This window comes from Esox lucius, chromosome 11 (genome assembly GCF_011004845.1).
Source record: "Esox lucius isolate fEsoLuc1 chromosome 11, fEsoLuc1.pri, whole genome shotgun sequence".
Classification (NCBI taxonomy): domain Eukaryota; kingdom Metazoa; phylum Chordata; class Actinopteri; order Esociformes; family Esocidae; genus Esox; species Esox lucius.
Genome location: NC_047579.1, coordinates 35176874 through 35200877, shown reverse-complemented (window position 1 = coordinate 35200877; position 24004 = coordinate 35176874). Strand labels below are relative to the sequence as shown.

General features: G+C 41.2%; 1 protein-coding gene and 4 non-coding genes across 7 annotated transcripts; all 5 read right to left on the bottom strand.

Moving 5' to 3' along the window:
- Nucleotides 1–164: 164 nt before the first annotated feature.
- LOC105013145 (transportin-2) lies at nucleotides 165–22228 on the bottom strand. Of its 3 annotated transcripts, none has more exons than XM_010874477.5 (25): nucleotides 22126–22228; nucleotides 19938–20037; nucleotides 19314–19389; nucleotides 18569–18718; nucleotides 17925–18031; nucleotides 16687–16820; nucleotides 16472–16553; nucleotides 16049–16171; nucleotides 15612–15730; nucleotides 14706–14766; nucleotides 13667–13838; nucleotides 11287–11439; nucleotides 10480–10705; nucleotides 9743–9914; nucleotides 9293–9379; nucleotides 8724–8831; nucleotides 8014–8172; nucleotides 7772–7859; nucleotides 7583–7681; nucleotides 6480–6515; nucleotides 6040–6135; nucleotides 4687–4862; nucleotides 4291–4365; nucleotides 3885–4025; nucleotides 165–3697 (listed from the first exon to the last, which is right to left on the bottom strand). In XM_010874477.5, exons 2-24 carry the CDS (start codon nucleotides 20034–20036, stop codon nucleotides 3918–3920), a joined length of 2706 nt encoding a protein of 901 aa, XP_010872779.2. In that variant the 5' UTR covers nucleotide 20037; nucleotides 22126–22228; the 3' UTR covers nucleotides 165–3697; nucleotides 3885–3917. The 3 variants fall into 3 exon arrangements, with proteins under 3 accessions (XP_010872779.2, XP_010872778.2, XP_010872780.2); XM_010874476.5 differs by having other exon boundaries at nucleotides 22110–22191; XM_010874478.5 differs by lacking the exon at nucleotides 6480–6515.
- LOC114840447 lies at nucleotides 16284–16354 on the bottom strand. Its single transcript, XR_003782641.2, has one exon. It is a non-coding gene; the product is annotated as a small nucleolar RNA SNORD41 (small nucleolar RNA).
- LOC114840445 lies at nucleotides 16898–16968 on the bottom strand. The gene has a single exon (XR_003782639.2). It is a non-coding gene; the product is annotated as a small nucleolar RNA SNORD41 (small nucleolar RNA).
- On the bottom strand, nucleotides 18312–18383 carry LOC114840444. Its single transcript, XR_003782638.2, has one exon. It is a non-coding gene; the product is annotated as a small nucleolar RNA SNORD41 (small nucleolar RNA).
- Nucleotides 19653–19723, bottom strand: LOC114840446. Its single transcript, XR_003782640.1, has one exon. It is a non-coding gene; the product is annotated as a small nucleolar RNA SNORD41 (small nucleolar RNA).
- Nucleotides 22229–24004: the final 1776 nt, after the last annotated feature.

The following is a 24004-nucleotide window of genomic DNA, read 5'->3' as shown; positions in this document are numbered from 1 at the left end:
TGCACATCACTAAATTATAAGACTGAACTTCCTGCTTGATCAAGGATGGTCAGGTTGTCGAGAGTTGATCGATAACATGCTCGATTTAACATTTGGTATAATTTTTCCAACATTCACCTTGCAAAGTCAACCAAATTTACACATTTAAATGAAAACAGCAGTCATTTTCCAGCTTGATAGAAAACTTTTTAATTCCCCATTCAAAAAAGTAAAATAAAGTGATACATCACTTAACATCCCACCTGCACCACAGTTGAGAAAAAAAATACTGGTACTACATTAAATTCATTCGTAAAGACTGATTTCAGATTGAATCAAAATTACACTGGAGCTTTCACAATTCTTCCCTTCTTCCCCCAGTTATGCCCCAAGCTCAGCCCAATCACTTTACATTAAATGTGACAAATTCAAATAGTCCGCTATAAAACAACGAAAAAAAATCTTTAAATAAAAAGAACATTACAGGGAAAAAACTTTTAAAGTCTAAAAAAGAACTTTGCACGTTTTCGGCACAAAAACAAAATCTTAAAAATTCTCATTGAAAAAAAATAAACATAAATAAAAAAAATGAATTAAATAAACATCTCATAAGCCAAAAAATTTTTTAACAAAAAGTAAAAGAAATACCCCAACAGTTTAATTTGAGAATAATCTTTTTTCGCCCGTTTTGCTACTACGATTCAAGGTGGTTTATCTTCGCAATAAAATAAAAAAGAAAACTACTTTTAATTCACCTCTTCCCGACAGGACTAGTCTCACATTGGTTCATTAGATTCTGTGCACACCTAGCCCACTCGCAACCTTGATGGTGGACCAGATACCCATCCATCAACACTTGCCTATCATTTTACCCATTTATCATATGATTAAAGTGTCACCCTCTAAGGGTGGAAGCAGTTTACAAAAATTTGTATAGATTTAAAATACTGTCAAATCTGCCACTAATCAGTGGTTTGTGTTAAAATCCATGTTACATGGATCAACAAAAATAAATATATACACCGTACTTGAAATAATAGTTTCACAGAAGCGCCTAGTTCTTAAGGCAGTTTTCACATTCTGACCATCTATTAAGTGTGCGGCTTAAGGTAAAGACTTCAATAGTTTCATTATTGACGAGCTATAAAACCAGCAAAGCTTGGAAAGAGATCTGAACCGCAATCAGAAACTGAAATGGTAAAATATTACAAGCAAGTGTTGATTATACCCAGGGTCTCAACAATATCTCAGGTGTTAGCTACATGTCCATAACATCACCTTGGTGGAGGGCCGGTGTACATTTCAGTCGAAGTGGCGCACACACACAACAGACATTCAACAAAATAGTTTGACATGGCAGACCTTCAGACACTGAGAAAAAAAAAAGATGGAGCCAGACAATGCCTCACCGATATTATAAAGTACATATTTAAACTCAGGGAAAATTAAGATAATTAAGATCAGTATAATATAATAAACCTACATGGTCTCAACAGGCTTTGAAAACAGCAAATGTCCACGACCACTAACTAAACTAACGCCAGTTTTAGCCTGATTTTCAAAATGTCTCCCAGACTGACTTTAAAGCTGCCAGCCACTGATTTTAATCACAGCTTGCGTGGTTTCGTTGCCACTGGCGTAGCTGTTAACGGCTGCCCCCAAGAAGGACATGGATCGCTCTGTCGTGAGAGCGGTCTATTAAAACGCTAACAATTTAGAAAACATGCAGCTTAAATTTGTTCAGGACCATGGACGTGACGCATAACCAAGATAGATAGACGGCCAAGACCAGGGGACAGTTGAAATTAACTGCACTTCCTTGACACCCACCCCCATCATTTGTTTCAATGGATTTTGAGGAAGAGGCCAGGAGAGAGAAAACATGGAGACCAATTCAGATTATCTCTAGGTTTTTCTTTAGTCATCAACGAGGACCCCACTACATACTTGCATTATTTTTGACAGTTCATAGAATGGGCTAGAAGAGTCTATCAGGACTCACTGGAAATATTGGTGGGATGTAGGCCTAATGTACTTGATGTCTGTCAGTCCTTCCCCTATAAATCTATGGGCTTGTTCTTCAAATCTATTCCATCCATTTGATTGGATGATGTTTTATTAACCTAACGTGAATAGATGCATTTGTCTTACCTAAACACTTAACAGCATACCTTTGCTATACAATAGTCAGTATATCGTGTTTTACTTTACCTTAGCAACCCATAAAAGTCCTAAAAACCTTTGACAAAGCCTATACCATAAGATTGGTATATTTACTGTATCAGTGAAGTGAAATTCTAAATGTTTACAAAAAAGTGCATAATATCAATAAGAACGAACAACTCAATTTTCATAAAGTTCTTAGGGACGCCGTATGGCTGTTTTGAATGAGTCTATTGTAAATACTATAAATACCAAAGAAGCAGTAGCAGCAAAACAGAATATTATCTTTACTACAGTATAATGGGTTGCAGTGACTAATTCTTCTATGAGATCAATTCAACCTTGCACCTCTGAATTATGTTGTCATTACTGGATTTTGACACTAAAATTCACCTGTCCTCTATTTGTTAGATTGAGTGACGAGGGAGTCTGGTAACAACAGAAGGTACGTACAATGTTTTGTTACCATAGAACGATAAGCCTACTACCAGGGTATTTTAATGTAAAAAACAACTTCTCACACCCAATGACACACACACCCAATGACAAGAGGTGATTCATTTCCATGCAAACCAATAATTCCCTTATCTGAACTAGTAGTAAAAAGGAAAATATGACGTTTCAGCACTAAGGTAAATAATTCCTGGAAGGATCTTGTCTGTTGAGGTAAGGATGGGAAAGGAAATAAGTGACTACATTTAAAGTAGTCTTTTTTAGAGGGTGAAAATAAAATGAAACAAAAAAAATAAATCAGCAACCAAGGGAAGTGGAAGATCGGTTGAATATACAGATTTTATGAAGTTAAGACCAAATATGAAGCAGTATGATACTGTACTGTTGATGAACGTTTGTGTAGTAAAGGTGCAATTAGTCTTCTAGAACTCCCCCCGTTATTACGATGAAAAGCATAATGCCTTCACCGCTGAGGCTAGCACCGGGGGCGGCTATTATAAAACGTTAGCACTTCATCTCTATCCCGTCTACAGCCTTCGTATAGATTATCAAATGCCTATTGTAGAATGTATGCAAATGTGCGTCTGCACTGATTGGACATTGTGCAAGGCGAACTACCATCCCTGCCTGAACTAAGTCTTAAGTGTTCCAGTCTACCTATTATGTGTTTATAAACTGTGGCTCCTGGGCTAGTTTCGAGATTTCTCCTTTACTCAATTTTCTGCAGCTGCTGCCACCCCTCCCAACACAGGTCTTCTCCATTTAAAGAGTTATTGGAACGGATCGGAGGCCGTTCGTAACCGGCCACTGCCTATACTTTTCCTCCCCCCCCTCCCCCTCCTACAGGATCCCTGTGGTTTCGGTTGAGACTGTGTCGTTGGATTGAAGTTTGGCATTTGAAATCCAGAGTTTTTCTCCCCAGTTTTCCCTCCCAGAAACCCTCCCACCCACCCACAGACACACAGGGTTGCGAGGCTTGTAGTCTGATTGGACAGGAGCCACGGCCAGGCCAATCGCAGTCGCTCTCCTCTCCCCCCCACGATAAGGGCAGTGCAATAACACAGATGGATGAGTTTCCCAGTAACCCTCCCGAAGATTAAACCTGGAGTAGGGTACGTAGTGGGAAAGAGAGGGGCAGGAAGAACAGGATGGAGTAGAAGAGGAAAAACAGAAAAGACAACCGGAGTGAGACTTGATTTTACTCTGGTACGCATTAATGGGAGTGCATCTAACACACTGATTAGAGCAAGGTAAGCTGGTCCAGGTTGTGTTCTGCCAAAAGTTCATACCTGACAGGCATGTCCTGTGTCGGTGAGGGGGGGCTACACGCCATAGCAGGCCGACAGCCTTTCCTTCAGCAAAGGGGGGAACTGTTCTGAGAACTGCTGCCAGTTTTCCTCACCCACCTGGTCCTTGAAGCCATGGAGGATCTACAAACCAACATCAGACATCTCAGTCAATAGATTCAAATGTGATGTACACAGTTGACCTGAAGCCAAGTCATTATCTTTGCTTTTCCTCATGCGCAGCGCCACACGTCTCAGAGTATAGAATATCCACAATGTATTCAGATTTCAAATGTCTGTAAATAAAGATCATCACAGGGTGTGGCCAATACACTTAGTTGTTGTTTTTAAAGATCAAGACAGAGTACATGAACGAGTACATGGTCCAGGTTTAAGTCTAGGTGATTACCTTGTAGAACATGTCTCTCAGATCATCCTTAGGACTAACCCAGGAGGCCACCGCATCACAAAAGAAGATGAAGTCCTGAAGAGAAAGCAATGTTCAACAGCCATTCATCCGCAAGACCTTACTGTTTGTTTGGATCCAATAATGTAATGCCACCAAATACACTGGGAGTTTGGGGAGTGTGCTCTCTCTCACCAGAGCAGTCTCAGAGTCTAAAATACATCCACACGGGTGATTCAGGTTTCGAATGTCTATTTAGAATTCATCATAGACAATTGGAGAGGCAACAATGCATTGGGGCAAGACATGCCGAGAGCAACTATAAAAAGTAATGATAAATATTTGGGTTGAACAGTATCCAAAGTCTGGAAGCGACAGGTGCCAGTATACTGCGCTCACCTGAACCACTCCACCAGGGTTGACTCCAATCATCATGCAGATTCCACGGAATGCCGAGTCCTTCTCCTCGTTGTCCCGGATGTTTCTCAGCGATGTGCACCAGGGCCTGATAAACTGCTGCAGCATGGGAGCCACCTCCTGTGGACACACGTACCCAAGCCTGCCGATCGTAATGGCTGTCCCAAAAGAAAGAAAGGGGGCGAGCGATTAATTGTGTATCATTAAGAACAGGGTTGTTCTAACACAAAGCATCAGTGTTAAAGCTGTTAGTCACATACTCTAACAGTTTACATGTGGGAATTGGCCTACACAGACAGGTCTACATTTAATGGGGGAAAAAAAAAACATTTACCTGATAACAATTAAAAGGTAAAAATGTACTAAAAGATGGGAACATTGGAACAAGACCCCTTAGGACTCTGACCATCTGGTCTGATGGCCAAGCGTCATGTCTGGAGCAAACCATGCTCATCACAGTCAATACCAGTCCTAAGGTGATGCTCCACAGTGGTGGCAGCATAATGCTGTGGGGATGTTTTTCAGCGGCAGGAACTGGAAGACTAGTCAGTATCAAGGGAAAGATGGATGGAGCAAAGTACAGACAGATCCTTGATAAAAATCTGCTCCGGGGCACTCAGGACCTCAGGGGAAAAAGATAACTTTCCAACAGGACAAACAACCCACAGCACACAAAAAATCCACAAAATGTGGAAAAAGTTAAGGTGCCTGAATCTTTTCCGAATACACTGATTCTCCTGAGGGGGGTCATTGAATTTGAGGGTTATGGCAACAGTAGCAAATCATGTCAGAGTTGGCTACAAATATAATTTCAAGACACACTAACAATGTACAACACAAGGTGAACAAGGATGTTGATGAAAGACAATTTTGGAAACCTGAATTTGGACTTAATTAAATTGTCTAGCCCTGATGAATTGGTCGAACTCTAGAACATAGTTTTCCTGAAATGTATAATATTTTTTGGCAAATTCCACAATATAGTTTATACTAGTTTGTTGTATCTACCCCAAAACTTGTTTAACATTTATTACAATTTGGGAAATTATAATGTTTTTGCACTAGCCTCCATGACTGATCAAAACTATTCTCATGATCCTCTTGTCCAACTGCAGCAAACATATCGATAGCAATGTTTGGCATATCAAATCGCAGTACAGATATTAGCACCTGATACTGGATGTGTCCTGATACTGTATCATGAGGTTCCTGGCAATTCAAAGATATGTGTGGACTAAAGATTAGCTTAACACATTCTAATACAAGAGATTAATTCCAGTGTCTGTTTATGTATACTAATGGGTGGATGTGTGAGCTGGCATGCTTTTTACATACCTGTGTTCTCCAGGAGGGTCTTGGGTGTGTTGGGTCTGTTAATGATCTCCACCAGGTTGTTGAGGACCAGTCCTACATAAGGCTGCATGTCAGATCCTACAGGCACCAAAGAAAACAGTCAATTATGTAGAATTAAGGAATTGTTTTAAAAACAATAGCTCCCAGGAGAAGCTGCCTCCCAAAAAAACTAAACTTTCCTTTTCAGAAAAGCTGTTTGGAGGATTTCCAGTTGGAAATTCATGTCCTCCTAATTACAAGAAATTTGAAAGCCCTATGTCATTTCTTCAAGTGCTAATGTCATTCAGAGTAAATAATGCCACTATAAATCACCAACATGGAAACTGAAAATCTATTAGTGTTGCTTAAAAAAATGGCTTGTGATTTTACGATCTTATTTCTCAAAACTGACACTGTTTTAAGGCTTGGTTCCCCTAGCTCACCTGAGCAATCTCCTTCCTCCTTCTTGTCAGTTCTGCCTGTAGAGATAGTATAGCACACAGTCACTACACTGTACTACTGCTGGTTGCTCTGCCATGCTTGCACACACCTGCAGGCCTCATTGCAAGAGTTAAATAGAATTAGACTGTAGTTGTGGGAGAATTGCCAACTCCTGAGAGGGTCATTGAATTTGAGGGTTATAGCAACAGCAGCAAATCATGTCTGTCGGAGATAGCTACAAATATCATTTCAAAACACACCGACACACTGTAAGTAAGTGGTTAAGTCTTCCAGCAGGCAGACTAGACACTTCATGCATATGGTACCAAACCATCAAGCACACACCAGTCAATTCCAGCTTGAACAATTCATTTGATGAGTCAGGACTCCTTTTTTTGAGCGACTGGTTCAATCAAATAATTGAATTTAAATTGCTGCCATTAATACATTCTAAAGCCAGCTCACGGGCAGGATTCATAAGCGGCCATCACTACACTCAGACCGACAATCGGAACAACGAGAGTAAAAAAGTCAAAATTCCAATCAATAGAACACCATAACGAACAGGGCCAACGATCAACCTCAGTCAGACACACTCAACGTTTGAATTCTACATAGAACATCACAGATTTCCAACATCTGTACAAGATAACATCAAAAGATCTGATAGGATTGTTCACGTGTGCAAATGTGTACGCTTCATGTTTTATTGTGAAAGTATGAGAAACAGGGAAGGGAAGTGAGACAGGAAAGGACAGCAAGAGGATTGCATTTAAAGGGGAATTGACAGATTTTTACATAACGTTATTCACTCTTTTGTGCTTGTAATTGATCTCAGAAACATTTTTTTTATACTTAATTTGGCTAAAGAATATTTGCTGGATTTCAGGTGTCTACAGTAATTATCCATGGATTCTTTGCTGTGGGGCTAAAGTACACAGTTGTTTACAGTGGCTGTTTACAGTAAACTCAACAATGGATTACAATTTCTCTTGGACATAGTTACTCATTCTGAAAGTAACCTAAACACTTGTAAAATGTCTTCTTTGTAGTGGTTGTGGAGGAACCAGAATTTAGTCAGGCCAGAGTGCAAACAGCCACTCACCCATTTGCATGGCAATCTCTCCAATGGCCCAGGTGGCATTGTTACACACAGAGATGAACTCTGGGTTCAGGTTCAGGCCCAGGATCGGCATGAACTCAGCTGGAGGGGAGACAAAGGGATATGTAGTATAAACAGTATCCAAAAACAAACCGTCTCAATCACACAACAACACACCCGCAGATGGCTCACCGATACAGGGTTTGACATGTGGGAAGCAGGCCTTGGTCAAGTCTCCCAGCAGAGCAAAGGAGCTCTGCCTCACTTCTGGCATCGGGTCCTGGATGAACAACACAGTCAAAAACATACACAAACACACAGATGTGCAAAATGCAAATGCTTCCAGCTATGCTTTAGAGATCAAACACATTTAAATGAACACTAAAAACCACCAATTTTTTATCAGTCTGGTAGACAAAAATGCCCCAGTGTACCTGCATGCACTGGAATAGCAGGGTCATAATGTTGCTCCGGGCCACCAGCTGTTCCACGCTGCCCCCCAGGCCCTCGGCCAGGCCACTGAGCAGGTCAAGGGCCACGATCATAAAGTCCTTGTCTGGGGCCTCGTACTGGTCTGGGTGCTGGTTGTACATCTGCAAAGAGTAACAGAGGTTGGTGCGCCGTTCTTCAAATGTCAGGGTGCCGTTTCTCAAATGTAGGCTACTGTACTCGTGCCAACATCGAGCTTCTACCAAAGCCAACTAATGTTAAAGGGATATTTCGGTCTCTAGAATATTAAAACGTTTTCCACTTTAAGAGGTAACGCACTTTCCTAGCTAGAGCTGGGCGATATGACTTAAACACTAATATTTGTATGTTGGAATAATGCCTGTTCCTTATGTAAAACATCCAGCAGCACAGGGCCCCTCGACCATTCAAAACAAACCCGCCGGTGTTTTCGTGTAGCCTTGGAGTTCATTAGTACGCAAAATAGAGAACACGAAAAGCAGAAGCACCAAGCTGAATTGCTTTCCAATGAAACTTATTTTCAGCTTTATACTAAAGATGAACTTTAACAGCACTAGAACACTTAAAGCTTTGCTAGCATCTTTAGACCAATCAAATCACTCTATCATTACATTTTTAATTACATTGTGTATGGTATCGTGGCCTGACAGTGACGTTTGTTGAAGACTAAACGTACCATAGCCTGAGCAAGGGTCTTCTGGACCAGGGTGACACAGCGCTGGTAGACCGGCTCACAGTAGGGCAGGAAGCCACTCTGCAGGGCTGTGGCCACCGACGACAGACACTGAGGAGCACAGGGACACACGGGTTTAGTGGTCTTCTTGGCTCTCAAGTGTGCTTTCACTTCTTTGAATGGATGTTAAAGAGACTCTTTAGTAAGTGAACTGATAAGCCCCCACACCAGACCAAATCCACTTCTTCAACCTGAAACCAGAGTTCCGCTATATAATGTTGTACAACAATTTATGTTAAGTCATTTTAAAAGGCAAATCCAAAAGTATCAGCTTGGATTCCAGACGGGGAAAAAAATATCTATTTTCTAATGAGATGATGCAAATGTTATCCTAAAATCATGCAAGTGTTTCATTTCAGGGTTGGATTTCATTTAAAAATCAACCACCACCAGCAGAACAGTAGGACTAGCGTTCCAGCATTTCAGATCACTGCACATGAACTAAAAGACTCCAAGAAAAGCAGCCACTTAACCATTTGCTTATAATTTCACCCCTTCGGTTTGTCCCTCACCTCAAGGAGTGGGAAGAGGTCCTTGTCCTCATCCTTTAGCTCATTCCATTTAGCAATAAGGGGAGGCATCAACTTCTGAATGTACTCCTGTAGGGGAGTCACAGCACACAGGAAGGTCATATAATAGCTGGGTCTTAAGGTGACAATGTTGTATACCAAACCTCAACAATAATATTTGGTTTAACAAAATGCAGATCGCATGTCTCAAAAGTGTGCCTTCTCTCACTAGAAAAGTCTCAGACTCTAAAATACATCTACATGGTTGATTCAGATCTCGAATGTCTGTTTAGAATTCATCATGGACAAGAGGAGAGGCAACTATGTCAAGGTTGTGAAGTAGCGACAACAATCTAGATAACACAATTAAAAATGCAAATAGACAATGTTGAGCCACAAAGCTGACAAAGTTCAAGCAAAGAGTCAGGAAGACAAAAACATGTCCAGACTCACCGGCTGGTTCAGATGATGTCCTACAGAATCAGCGAGCGTTCCAATGGCGTCGTAGAGAATGAGCAAGTTCTTGTGCTGGTACTTGCCAAAGGCGAACACCAGTGTGTCCAGGATAAAGCTGAGGTAGGGCACCAGCTCAGTGCAAGCTTCTTCCTCTAGGGTGGCAAATGCACTGAAGACCCAAAGGACAAAGGGTCAGGGATGGATTAGAGAGGATGAGGACTGGAGAATGGCCTCCGTGCACACAGTCATCCATACAACACAAACAAATTATTCAATACTTTAGTAGTCAACTTAATTGCAATCATTTAATAAGTATAAAAATAAGGTTCCTTCATAAAATTGTAACTGCAGCAACAGTCTAGCCTGGCTAGATGATAGATTACAGAGCCATGGATAAAGTTGTGTGAAGAAAGTGGTTTGTAGACATTGCCCTCTATAGGTCATACACAACAGGACCACATTTGACACTGCAAATGGGTGTTTCTGTGAACTAGGGTCCCATATGTGGTTCCATGTTTTCCATCACATGAGGCTGGCTTAATCTAGGCAGTAATGGAAAGCTTGCTGGTTTGAACTCCTGATTTAACAAGTTGACACGTTTAGCCGTGCAACATGCTTACCCGTTACTGCTAATGCGAGTCACTCTGGATACATCCCTAAAAATGTGAAAAATCTCCCCCCCGGACCGAATCACATTCCTGATCCAAATGTGAAAGACACACCAACACACACACCTGCACGCAGCCTCCTGTACCCTCTTGTTGCCATCCAGGATCCGCTTGAGCAGCTCCGTCATGAGGGGTTTAAGGTGGGAATCGGGGGGCTGGCTGACCACCCAGTGAGCATAGCGTGACAAGGTCCAGCAGGCAATAGAGCGCACCAGTGCTTTCTTGTCACACAGACACTGGATGAGGTGTGGGATGAGCTCCGGGAGGTAGGGTACCATGCCCTGCATACAGCCTAGGAGAAAGGGAGTATTATGATCTCCTCACACTGCTGTCCCATAAATCCATATTTACATATTTCTGGTGTAAAAATCTTGTAAACGTGAATTTAAAATACAGTGCAAAACATAGTATACAGTATTTTGCTAAAGTATCCAAAAGAGTTTAGATATTCTGGACAATGCTTGGTAATGACTCAACGTGATAATTTTCTCCAATCCAAAAAACTGTAGGGGTAAACTGTCAAATTCAGAAATGGGTGAAATTCCCCTTTAAGAGGCCTAGAAGGGTCAAGCAATGTAACAAACCAGACTGGTTGATGCTCATACACATCAGCAAGCACCTGCATTGCCAGGTACAAAAATATAACTTCATTCTGATACTCTTGACACGCTGCAGGCATCCACCTCCCGCTTTTACTGACTGGTTTTCACAAGAATTCTAACCAAAGTCAATAAAATATAGATTGATTATTCAAGGATATTCAATATAACAAATTTGGCTTGCCCATAGTGTACAGTATACAATGTGACTGAGCAAGAGATAAGCAGGAGGATTGACTTAAATATAAACGGTGTGTGACGGAATAGTCCTTACCCTCAGCAATGGCCCCCAGCACCAGGATGCCAGACTCCTTGATCACCCAGTCAGGATGGAAGAGAAGGCCTTTGAGAAGGGGCAGCAAGTGGGGCAGCAGCTCATCCCGAAAGACATTAGCCAGCACATCCAGCGCCGCTGCCGAACACTTACCTAGAATTATAGAAGGACAGACCTTTAAAAAGATCCTTTCCATTCTATTCCATAGAACAGGTCTCCAGTAGCCATACCTCCAAAATTAAGCTGTAGTGGTTTGAAGGCTCCCTGTGGCAATATAACATTTTCCAATACGCCCCGTCATGTTAAAACACAACCCAAGAGGCTACTCCAAAATTTTATGCAAAAGGTATCAAGTGTTTGCTCTTTACTGAAAGTGTTTTGCTTGCAAACTACATTTCCTTACACAAAATACTAAAGCATTTGGGTGAACTATTCCGAAACCAATGACACAGCAATTCGTATAAACAGTTTAAGAATTACCCAAGATCCCAGCAAAAAGTAATTTTTTTTGGTTTGGGCTCAATGAGCCAACACCCAAAGACAGAAAATGCCAAGGCAATGTCCTTTTTATAGCCAAGCATAATTTTGACTATATTGGCATGTGGTCTTTCCCATTTCTAGCACATCTGTAAACGTGAATATCTCCACTGCCAGTGACAACAGGAGCACCACTGATGCTAGTATTCACTTTAGAGAGCCAAAACAGTCAAGTGGATCAGTGTACAGTTTGGTTGGTAAGAAGCCTCTGATCCTGGCTAAAAAAGAAATGGTACAGATCACATACAAATTTAGTTTGTGACAACATGTAACCTAATTGCCTAGTTGGAATTACAATCAAATGTACATCATGCTGCTTTAGCGAGTATACAAAATGGATTGATGTGAAGACAAAGCAGACACCATCCGCTCTAATAATTAGTGATGGCCATTCGAGGCTCCATTACCGTTATTTGCTAGCAGTCCTAAATCAGATTTTTTTTCAAAATAAAAGCCATCATTGAAATATATACGGTAATACAGTTAATCTAGTCTGTACATTTTATGTTTAATGTCCGTTCCAATGTTATTCTTGTCTGTTTTATTTCACAGATTGTTAACTATATTGCCTTATACATTTCAATTATGGCTTTTATTGTGATAAAGAAAATCTGAGTGCTGCCAGCGTTATATCCTGCTAATAAAATAACGCTTATTAAGCCTGAAATGGCCATCACTCCTATTAATCTACAGCCCTGGTAGTCACTAATATTTCTGAGGGAGCCACTTATGAGATCCCAGTTAAAATGCTTTGATGTTATATTCATTTAAATTGATTCATACTATTAAGATGTATTCATCATATTTGTTCAAGATGCTTTATGGAATTGGGCAATTATAAAATATAGAAGAGAGGAAGACCAATGGGCCAGATTCAAAGCCATGCTTGTACGAGCACACCAGAGGCAATGTAAGAGGAAGATGTGTACAGGTTGACCAGGTTCAGGTTGTGCCGTCAATCTGCTTGCTTTAAAAATGTTTTCAACTTGAGCAGGTAACCTTAGATCCCTTCATAGCAAACATCAGCTAGCCATCTTATAATTATGATATATTTTTAATGAAAGGTCTCAATAACATTTTAACAAGTGCACATTCTTGAAAATATGAATCCTTAACAATATTAAGGATGTATTTGTATTTACAAGAGTGTGCACTGGTCTTCTTTAGAAAGGGCCAGTAGTACAACTTAGGTAAGAACAACCATTCCGTTTAAAGATAATGTTGAGAGAAAATACTTTAAGAGCTAGCTAACAGAAAGGTAAGCTCAACAAAGCAAACCAGAAGTGCCCTTGCCACAAAGCTGATGCTATATAAAATAATCAGGTACACTGCAATTGTCCCCTTTAAATGTGCATTTTTCAGTGGGAGTGTATTCATTCCTTAAAAACAAAAATGTATTTGCATAACATTGTGTCAAACAGAAGAGAAAATGTATCTAATTGAAACTGTTTTACTAAACATTTTGCAACCATTTGGCAGAAGAAATTCACCTAGGTGACTAAAGAACACCAAGGGTCTCAAAAAACTAATTCCAGACACTAGCTAATGCTAGCTAATGGCATAATTACAACTGGCCAGATATCCACTACAGCCACAAACGATGCTAATCAGCTTGGCTAAACTAGACATTCATTAATCCAGAGGGGAGAAGTCCTCAACACAGCTTAATTGACTCTCACTGTTAGTACTTCCATTGTTTGCCGTGATAAAAAAATAAAAATAAAACTATATCATGAAACAAAACTGTTTGAAAACAGTTATGAATTAATAATTTCTCAATAAGCAAAACTGAAAACACAGTAAAATGTGAATTAAGTTGCTCTGGAAATCATGTGAAACTTACGCAGGTTCCAGTCAGATAACGTATCGTCATCATCATCGTCGTCTTCATCAATGTCCTCTCCTTCCTCCCCTTCACCTCCCTCATGCTGAAGGGTGACTGTGCGTGACTTGTGGAAGCGAGGCTTGATGTCCTGTTCACTGTCCGGCACAGCTTCATCTTCCTCCACATCGCCCTGGAGTCAAAGAAAGATGACATATCTATCTGACCGCACTTGGAACTGCAGCTACAGACCTTCCTTGCTGTAGCCTAACAGTAAGTGGAGCAATGAAAGATTCATTTTTAAAAGTGCTGCACATAAGTCTTCCCAAAGGAAACAAATCCCCCCAGGTTGTTATTCTTCTTAGCCATTTATATTGTTTTGTTCACATGCATGGTGGTATTTCAAGAGTTAAAACAGCTTCAGGTTTGCAGGTGTCCCACAGAGGAAAGTGATTGAATTCCCACAGTTGACCAACTTAAACCATTTTAAAGTAATTAGTGTAATCCACTCTGGCGAAGATTGTGTCCTAATTTTTTTTAAATGTAGTTCTTAATGCCAGTTTCAGTTCAGGAAGGATTTCATTGTAAAAAGCATGTTGTAGAACAGTGGTTCTCAAACTTCTTCTAGGGACCCCAGTCATTCCTTGTATTGAATGCATGCCAAAGCTATCACACCTGAATCAACTTAACTAATTACCAACTTGATTCAGTTGAATTAGTTCAGGGCCACATCAACATCATACAGACCATTCCTGCCAAAATGTACTTCCTACAAACAGCTTTTCACAATGAGAACCCCCAACCCACATTAACTGAAATGCAGCAAAAGTAACTGCCTGGCTTCTACAAACAGAGGGCTATAACATGAGGCAAAGCGGGCCTGGAAAAGAGGGAATTCTACTGTGGGTTGGCCAGGGTGCTGTGGGCATTACACTGCCACATTTGTACCTAAAGCTTTTGCTATGCAATAAGAAACTCATGTTCCATTTTGCCAGACAGTCGAAATTATCTGTTTTCATGGGAAATAAGTGGATATCTCCATTAACACCCAGATGCTCACTTTTAGCAGAATGATGTCAATCTCGGAGTACTTCATACCATTCACCAGGATGGGAATAAGCCTGTAGGAGAATGAATTAAACAGAAAGAAAAGGCACTGTTGGTCAAGAAATCTTCCCATTGTAAATCAATCTCTGCAGTGTTAAATTCCAGATACTAATAACTGATTAAATATGCACAGTATCAAATATGTGGGAAAGGGATTGGGGATCTTTATCTCATTGTGGGAGTACAACCACCATTTTAAAAAAGTACACTTAATATTTTATCATAATTCTAACACCTGACCACAATAATCCACGGAGAGGAAGTGACTTAGACCGCTAGACCCATTGGGGGCACAATTTGTTGGAAAAAGTTATTTAAATTATTTTCATTTGTTCTAATGTTGGAAGGATGGACTAAAACCAAATGTACTTTATAAAGCCCCTTTCAAACAAAATGTTTTTGCTAAGAGTTGGTACAGATACCGTAAAAATCACACAAATTGAGCAATAAGCTGTTTAAGCACAGTGACTTGAAATGAAAGAACTTAGGATGAAACCCAGGGCAACACTGGGCCCAGGCACATCCTCTCATGGGCAGGCCAGAGTGGAGTTCATAGGAGTACATGGTTTTAGGGGCCATCGTTCTTTGAGACAGTTGAGATTACCAACTGGTTCAAAATTGCCAAGTCTGAGAAAAAGTCAGTTGGCTTTGGATTAAAAAAGAATTACTATGATGGATCTGACTTGTTTGGACCCTCTATAAACAGAGAAAGAACTATTCAACCATCTAGTTTTGGATTACTCACTGCACCAGTTGTCCAGAGAGCAAGAACTATTCAACCATCTAATTTTGGATTACTCACTGCACCAGGTGTCCAGAGAGCAAGAACTATTCAACCATCTAATTTTGGATTACTCACTGCACCAGGTGTCCAGAGAGCACCTCCTTGCAGATGGGCTGCTCAGCCAGGGTGAGCCAGAACTCACAGGCCTCCAGAGACACATTCTCATCAGGGTCCTGAGTGCGCTGCAGCATGTACTAGAGGGAAGAGACATGGCAGCATAAGGGGTTTGAATTGGCTAAGGAGGTTTGACATTAGTGTCAGGCAGGCTGATTGGACAGTTGAATTGCGGTCCCTATAGTAGTCTCACCGGAGACACAATAACTCATAAATAAACAAAGGTGAGACTGGCTAAGTATGTGCCGTTACAATATCAAGCACGTCAATTGGTTGGAAGGAAAACAAATGGGTTTCATCAACGGAATGTCTTGTGTATGTGGAAGCAGTGACAGGGATTGAGGAGATGCTAGTTCTGTGTACACCAACTGGTTTAGTCAGAGTGGTGGAGCTTTTACCTGTATGATGCTATGCATGTGAGGGATGAGCCGGTCAATGCGGACCTCCAGGAGCATGACAAGAGCCCGGCACACGTTCTTCCTCACCTCGGAATCCTCGTCTGCAGCCAGCGCAAACAGGCTCTGAGTGACAGATGGATAGTGCAAGAGAAGGAAATGGTGGGACCAGAGAACAACATCAGAGATGGCCACTGCCTGGATAATGGACGTGTTTGTAGTCTAAGGGGCTGCAGATCTGGATCAGACAGTATGAATACAACAACCATCACTGTCAATCATTGCTGAGTTGTTATGCATCATATCCAGAGGAACAGATCAGGCACCTCTAATGTCAACACCATAAGAGAGTAACTGGAATGGTTAAATGAAATAATCTGATCAGAGTATTTGGACGTATGCAAAAACGAGTGTCCTAGTGCTTACCTCTATGAAGGTGTCAATATTATCCATCAGGGCCTGGGCTCTGCCAATGATGAACTGATTTACACAGGCAATGGCATGAGACCTAGAGGCAGAGAGAAATGCGCCATGAGTCTGGAGGTAACCTACTCCAGAATCTGTGTTGTTGCCAAGACAATACCAACATACGTGGGATCAGGCTAACCAAAAAGGTACAGAAGAGCACCGTCCTGACCGACCTGATCTTGGGGCTGCAGTGCTTGAAGAACTGCAGGAACTTGGGGATCATGATGTTAAGCGGGCGGTTGAGTGCGTCACTGTCCAACAGCTCAGACGAGTCCTCGCAGATCTTCTGTAGGGCACCAAACGAGCCCTGAGAGAGAGAGAAAAGGCACAGAGTCAAACCTGGAGCAACAATTGATGAATGAAAGGGTCAACAGGCTGTAGGGTCTGGATCAGACAGTATGAATACAACAAACATCACTGGTAGTCACTGTTGAGGTTTTCTACATCATATCCAGACAGAAGAAATGGGGGAAGAGACAGTTAAACTGACTAACGTTTCTTTTCGAAGTTTACCTCCACCACAAATAGTGTCTATGTATGTTATTAGCCAGTAAATAGCTTTACTGGTATCTACTAACTTACTGGAATAGTCATAAGAATTGAGCAATTGCTAGAGAGTCTGCCAGAGCCATTTCATTTCATGGCATAATAATTTTTTTCTTTCACGGCAAAACAACATACTTTTTTTCTTTCATTTGTGAATTACATTTAAACAATAACCATCAATAAAGACGAGGATAAACTTTTTCATCAAGTGAAAAGACGAGGGAATCGTGCAATCTACCAGAAATAATAAATAAATGTTGTTTCTCTCAATAGATTTGAACTTAGGTCTTCTACATGAGAAGCACTGTCATTTACAACTACACCACAGCATTACACATTTCAGCAATCGCTAGACTCCATTGAGGATTGTGTTAAACGGACTAACGTTTATTAAGTTTACCTCCACCATAGCGTCTATGAACTGTATTGCTTTTGCCACTGGCCGTTATAACAACTTATTAGCCAGTAATAGGCTTATTAGTATTGACTTACTTCCTAGGAATAATCATAAGAATTGAGCAATTGCTAGAGAGACTGAAGAAAAACTTTTCCATGCCAGAAACAGTCGCAATATAACTGTACACAGTTTTAGTTAAGGCTTACTATAACGTAACTTCTGTATGTTGTAGCCAGCAAATGTGTTTGTCTATCCTGACCCAAAACGCACACACGGATGAGTACTTCAAAAATCCACCGTAAACGATTTTATTTCAGGCTTAATATAATGGAGATACTGACGGTTTTAGCCAGCAAAGTTTTCGTCTATACGGAATAATTCATAACGCGTACTTGAGAAAGACAGAATAGGAGACTGGAGAAAAAGAATGGTGCAAGTGCTTTCAGTGTGCAATCGGTGGCTCCTGACCTCACAGGTGTTATAGTCCTCAGAGTTGAGCAGGTTACAGAGCTGAGGCAGCAGCTCTGGCCACGTCTGCAGCTCCCCTTTGGAGCTGATTGTGGTGATCAGGATGCCTGAGAGAAGGAAGATAGATAAGAAGCATGACTCTTACAGGGTGGTTCGACACAGTACTCTCATGTACCACTCTCTGGTACATTGCTGTTCTCACTGGGACCAGTGAAACGGTGGGCTGAGTTTGCACATTTTAAAACATTCCATTGGTCCTAAAGAAAAGAAATCTCTGCACAACAGAAGGCAATGCAAACGACTGCACCAAATGAGACGGAAGTTGTGGACAGGTCCTGAAGGCTTCAACAACATTGTTTCTACTCATCTGGAACTGGAATGTTACCTCTGGATCAGACAGTATGAATACTAACACCATCATTAACAGTCAGGAGTTCTACAGAATGTCATCATATCCAGGCAGCAAGATAGTCAGAGGAACGACATGAAGACTTAAATAGAGGATGGCATGAAAATGAGCCATACTAAGGCCCCAACCGGACAACCATTTCCATGAAGTCAGGTCATGAACACAAAGACAAACCCAAAAAAAAAAACTCACCCCATAATGAAGATAACAAAAAGAGAGGCCACAATTGACTCACCAATAGTAGCACGGATGAGGGGCGATGGATCGCCAATATTGTTGAGGCATTCCTGCTTGATGAAGTCAGCCACGGCCGCGGGGAAGTTCTGGTAGTGGGCTTTCACATTGTTTTTCAGGATCAAACCACTTAGAGAGCGAGTTGGCTCATCTGGAGGGAGGTGGAGACGGAATGAGGAAGGGAGAGACAAGAGGGAGGGAAATAAAAAAAGATGAGTAAATTGTGTGAAAAGAAAGACAAGATAGGAAGTGACAAAGACATAAAAGGAAGGAATGATTAGGTCACAGGGGTAAAGAAGAGCGACACACAACAGCCACAGCAATGTGCTTCTCAAATGACACAATTAGCAGTCTAGAAACCCTCCAATAACAAGGCCAGAAGAAAAAGGTTGAATATTGACCAAGTAGTTCATAGAGATGACAAAATCCCCCAAATATGTTCTGAATCGTGTATTAGCATAAACAATCAAAGACAGGACAGATTTTTATCTTTATGGTTTAAGAAGTGCTACAAAATGCAGATCTCCTAGCACTAATCTGGAATGGGTATTAGAGGATCAAGCCAAAGACAGCAGGGCAGTGTTCATTCGACATCAAGCACATGAAAACAGACAGAGCGGGGGGAGTATCTGAACCCTTCCAACACAAGTTCATTATCGGTTAAATGTTTCGTACACCCTTAACAACTCAAACTACAGAAGACTCACGTAAAGCATAGAAATAACAGTGGACTAGAGGACTCTTACCTTCAGTTTTCAGTCTTGTAAGAACAAAGATGAGATAGTTGTTGAAGTCAGGGAACTGGTTAAGCTGTTCAAGTTTCTGGGGACATGGTTAAGCACAATAAGACAGCACAACATAGAACTCAAACAACTACAGTACACTCACTGCAACCTGCATTGTGTAAAGGTCCTATATAGCAAGGAGCTTATTTCAGAATTCGAATTATTCTAAATCTACAAAAACAGTTACTATCCCTTTGGTGAAGGTTGTAATATTGAACAGTTTTAAGTAAATTATGCTATAGGAGCCACTAACAAAAGCAGTTTACAGGGCCAGGCAAATTACAGAAGTATGAGAGGTCTCTGGATCAGACAGTATGAATACTAACACCATCATTAACAGTCAGGAGTTATGAAGTGTGCATCATTCCCAGAGAGCAGAACAGTCAAACTGACTTAAATCAGTGTCAACATTTGTATGCATCAAGGCCACAAGAATGCAACCACTGCAAACTCAACTACACAAGACTGTAACCATAGTAGCACACAGACCATAAGAGCTAACCCCTCCATATGGGTCCCAGGGGATTCTAACCCCACCCACCCCCCAGCCAGCCACCAGTCCCTGTTTGGACATGAAGAGGATACTTGTTGCACGGCCCTCTGTGTGGCTGTGTTGGGAGACTGGGAGTCCTTGAGGAGCTGAAGGACTTGCTGGAGTCCCTGTTCATCCGGCTGCCACTCCATCCTGCACAGGCACAAGACAAACACAATCAGTTACCACCGTAAGGCTGACTGGTCTAGTTCTCAATTACTGGTCTATGAATGCAAAAGGAAAATAGGAATAATAGAGTACAGACATCAAACAAATGCTGCCCTTCTAACCCACTTGTTTTATTATACAAATGTTGGACACAGTCAAAAGAAATAACTGCACATGTAAATCTATTAGAATTTCAATACGGTTTGACATTAAAAGATATTAAGTATGCTACCTGCCAAAGTTTTATAGTGTTTGACACCCCTTTAAGGCAGTTATCTTAGCAGAGGGACTGTCAGCATTCGACAAGAGCAGACAGTATAAAAATAAGAGACCACTGGGTAGGACATTATGAATAAACACAATGATTAAATCAGGAGTTATGTGTGCATCCTATTCAGGCAGTCTATCTAAAAAATTTACAGTTTTGTAATGAGAACTCTGCATGACTAGGCTGCGTCCAACATAGCACCCTATTACCAGTGATTCCCTTCCAGTTTACCGGGTGCCGTTAGTGTAATATTGGGGATAAGGCTGACTGACTTCCATCATTTAATTAATTGGTTAGTTATTAACAGACTATTCTTGTGATTTGAGCTGGTGGGATTGATGAAATATGGCCAAAAACTAAAACAATTTCAGACGCAAGCTAACAAAATGCCACACGTGCTCTTTTAGCTGGTTTCCCAGTGAACATTTAGGGATATTATGATTAAAATACCGTCCGCCAGACTAAAGCCATATGCTCACTAATTGTGTAGAATTCAGTTGCATTCTGCGACGGAAGGGGAGCCACGCGCTTAATAAGAACTAGGCAGAAAAAAAAAGAGGCCTTTAAAAACTAAAAAAAAAAAACTCCTCCTTGCCAGGACCTGTGCTCGCTTCCACCCGGAAACCAGTCTATAATGCCGGGTAAACAAAGTAACAAATACAGGTTTTGGGTGATCGACTTAAAATTTGATTAATGGATTTTTGCACATAAAACGAGCACATCTCCTGATGACCCGGCTTAACCATCCTAATCCCCCTCACCCATCCCACGCTACCGGTTGCCTCTCGACACCATGCTGCAACATAGCTAAAGTAGTGGTCCTCGAACTGGGTGAGACATGAAACACATTTTCGTCCACAACACACTACTAACAAGCCAACTACGAAACTCCAACACTTACAATAGTAAACATGTTAGCAGGTGTGTTTCTTCACTAAAAATATTTTACTGACATTTTTCTTGCTAGCTAGTTTATATTTTTACCTAAAAATCTAACGAAGCATTGGCTGTGATTAAGCAGTTGATTCCTACGATCACACTAACGTTACTGTAGTTACGAAAAAAATCTAAATTCCTGGCTAATAATAACTAGCTAGTTTACTAGTGTTGTCCGATGAAAGACACTAAACTGGCCTCTCTCACAACCGCAGTCCTCGGGTTGACCATCCACAAAAGCCGCAGGATACCAGGGCCAACTATGCGGCCTCAACACCACTACTAGTTTAACGACTAGGCTAGTTTTAGAAGTCAATACGTACAGTATCTGTCAAATGCTTTTCAGTTATATTCTTCGATTGAGCATGGCAAACAACACCAACTCAATAACAGAACACATTTACTAAATAGTATAAGTTGCTAGAAACATGGCTTCTAATGTTAGCCAAATTAGCTGCCTGTAGTTAACTAGCTAGTTAAACACTTTCAGAATCAGTCTTGCTGCCGGCAAACTTGTCGCGGGTTAGCTGATAGCTAGCTAGATAATTAACTTTTTTTTTTAAATAATTATCTAAATGCCATCAGTATAACTCTACATTAGTTTGATGTTGAATTTGCTAGATACACTGACTGTGGCCCGGGGATTCGATGTGCTCTCGTTATAGCGAATTAGCTAGTTTGCTACCACGCTAGCTGAAATGGGCAATGTGTTAGCTTCCAAACTAGCTACTTAATGCTAGCTAAACTATTTACATTCAAATCACAGCGCTTTCCTTTTAGGTAATGTCAACAAATATTGGAATATCAATCATTTAATGTATTTTTTTTGGAATATAGAAGGATAAGAGATTACCAAATATTCTACGTACAATATTGATTTGCAGATTGAAGTTTCTCGACGGTACCGCTTCTCGTGCTCGTCCTTGCCTGTACTACAGATTTGAAACGAGCACGCTGAATCTGTACACCGAGTGACACTTTCCGGTTTCCGTTCAGTTTTCAGTCTTAATTTTGTCAAAGTATTTTTATGCCCTATATTTGGCGTTATTGTTGATCGAGATAAAAAAAAAAACGTCAAATACATTCTCAAAACATAAGAAAATGGGATTAAAGTCAACTCCTTTATTGAGATCCAAACTTCCAGCCGTATGCTTAACTTATTTTTAAGGTTTAAGCCTGATGATCATGCTGAAACCATCTCTACAACTGAGCACACTGAAATCAGGGAGGGAATCATAAGGGAATACATAATCATCACAATATAACACCAAGTCAGTTACATTTCAGGGATATCAATCTGTCAGATTAGGAAGCATAAGCAATTGTGAAACAGTGTCACCTGTTTTGGTGCAAATGAAAGTGACAACAGGTGCACTGGACAGAGGGAATGGTTTTGCAGGTGGTGGCCACAGATTGCTTTCTTATCCTTCCTGACTGATTCTTCTCTAGTTTTGCATTTTGCTAGTGTCCTTGTCACTACTGGTAGCATGAGGTGGTACCTGCAGCCCATTCAGTTTGCGCAGGTAGTCCAGCTCCTCCAGAATGGCACATCCATACATGCCGTTGCAAGAAGTTTTGCTGTGTCTCCAAGTACAATCTCAAGAGGATGGAGGAGCTACCAGGAGACGGGATGTTATACAAAGAGAGCTGGACTGAGCCGTAGAAGGGCATCAGCCCAGCACCACGCAGCTCGATTGGCATTCGCCAGAAATCACCGGAATTGGCAGGTCCCCCACTGGCACCCGTTCTCTTCACAGATGAGAGCAGGTTCTCACTGAGCACGTGACAGACATGAATGAGTCTGGAGATGCCGTGGTGAACGTTATGCTGCCCGTAACATGGCGGCGGTAAGGTCAGTGAAGGTCTGGGAAGGCATATCCTTGGAGGGTCACACAGACCTCCACGTGAAATCCTCAGACCCATCGTCAGAGCATACACAGGCGAAGTGGGCCCTGGGTTGCTCCTGGTGCAGAATAATGCCCGGCTTCGTGGCCCAAGTGTGTAGGCAGTTCCTGGATGACAAAGGCATGGATGCCATTGACTGGCCTTCATGTTCTCCAGACCTGAATCCAATTGTGAACCTCTGGGACGTTATGAATTGGTTCATCCGACACCACCAAGTAGCGCCACAAACTGTCCAGGAGCTCACTGATGCCCTGATCCTGGTCTGGGAGATCCCCCAAGACACCATCCACTGTCTCATCAGGTGCATGCCCAGATGTTGTCGGGTGTGAATACAGGCACATGGGGGTCATACACACTACTGAGTCACATTATGAGTTGCTGTGATGAAATTCACACAAGTTGGAACAGCCTGTGATTTTAATTGTCTACTTTGATTTTCACTGTGATTTTGGGTTCCATTGACCGTTGTTACGTCATTCTTTTTCTCAACAAATTACACAATGTACAGTATATATTTTGACCTTTAATATATTTCCTTCATTGAGACCCAAAGGGGGTGATTTAAGGTGTTCCCTGAGTGTTTTAAGCACTGTATTATTGACCTCACTTCCCAAAATGACAGGTCAGACAATGAGGATCCCTTGTTAATTAGTTATTGTTGTTCTATCTATCGGCTGAGTGCTGTGTCCAAGCAATCTGTGGTGTCCCAAAGAACAACTTAAAAAATATATATGTTAATTTCAGTCAAATATCTAATGTAAGCGGTTGGGGGTACAACCGACATTGAAGACAAAAGAAAATTTAAGTCAGAAAAAAGATATTGTCAGGACAGAAGGAGAGTAA

Excerpts from the sequence above, each read along its gene's own strand:
- LOC105013145 (XM_010874477.5), bottom strand. The coding sequence starts at position 20,036 with ATGGAGTGGCAGCCGGATGAACAGGGACTCCAGCAAGTCCTTCAGCTC. Across the intron at positions 19,390-19,937 it reads CACAGAGGGCCGTGCAACAA|AAACTTGAACAGCTTAACCA; the intron begins GTATCCTCTTCA and ends CCATGTCCCCAG. Across the intron at positions 8,832-9,292 it reads ACCTCTTCCCACTCCTTGAG|TGTCTGTCGTCGGTGGCCAC; the intron begins GTGAGGGACAAA and ends TGTGCTCCTCAG.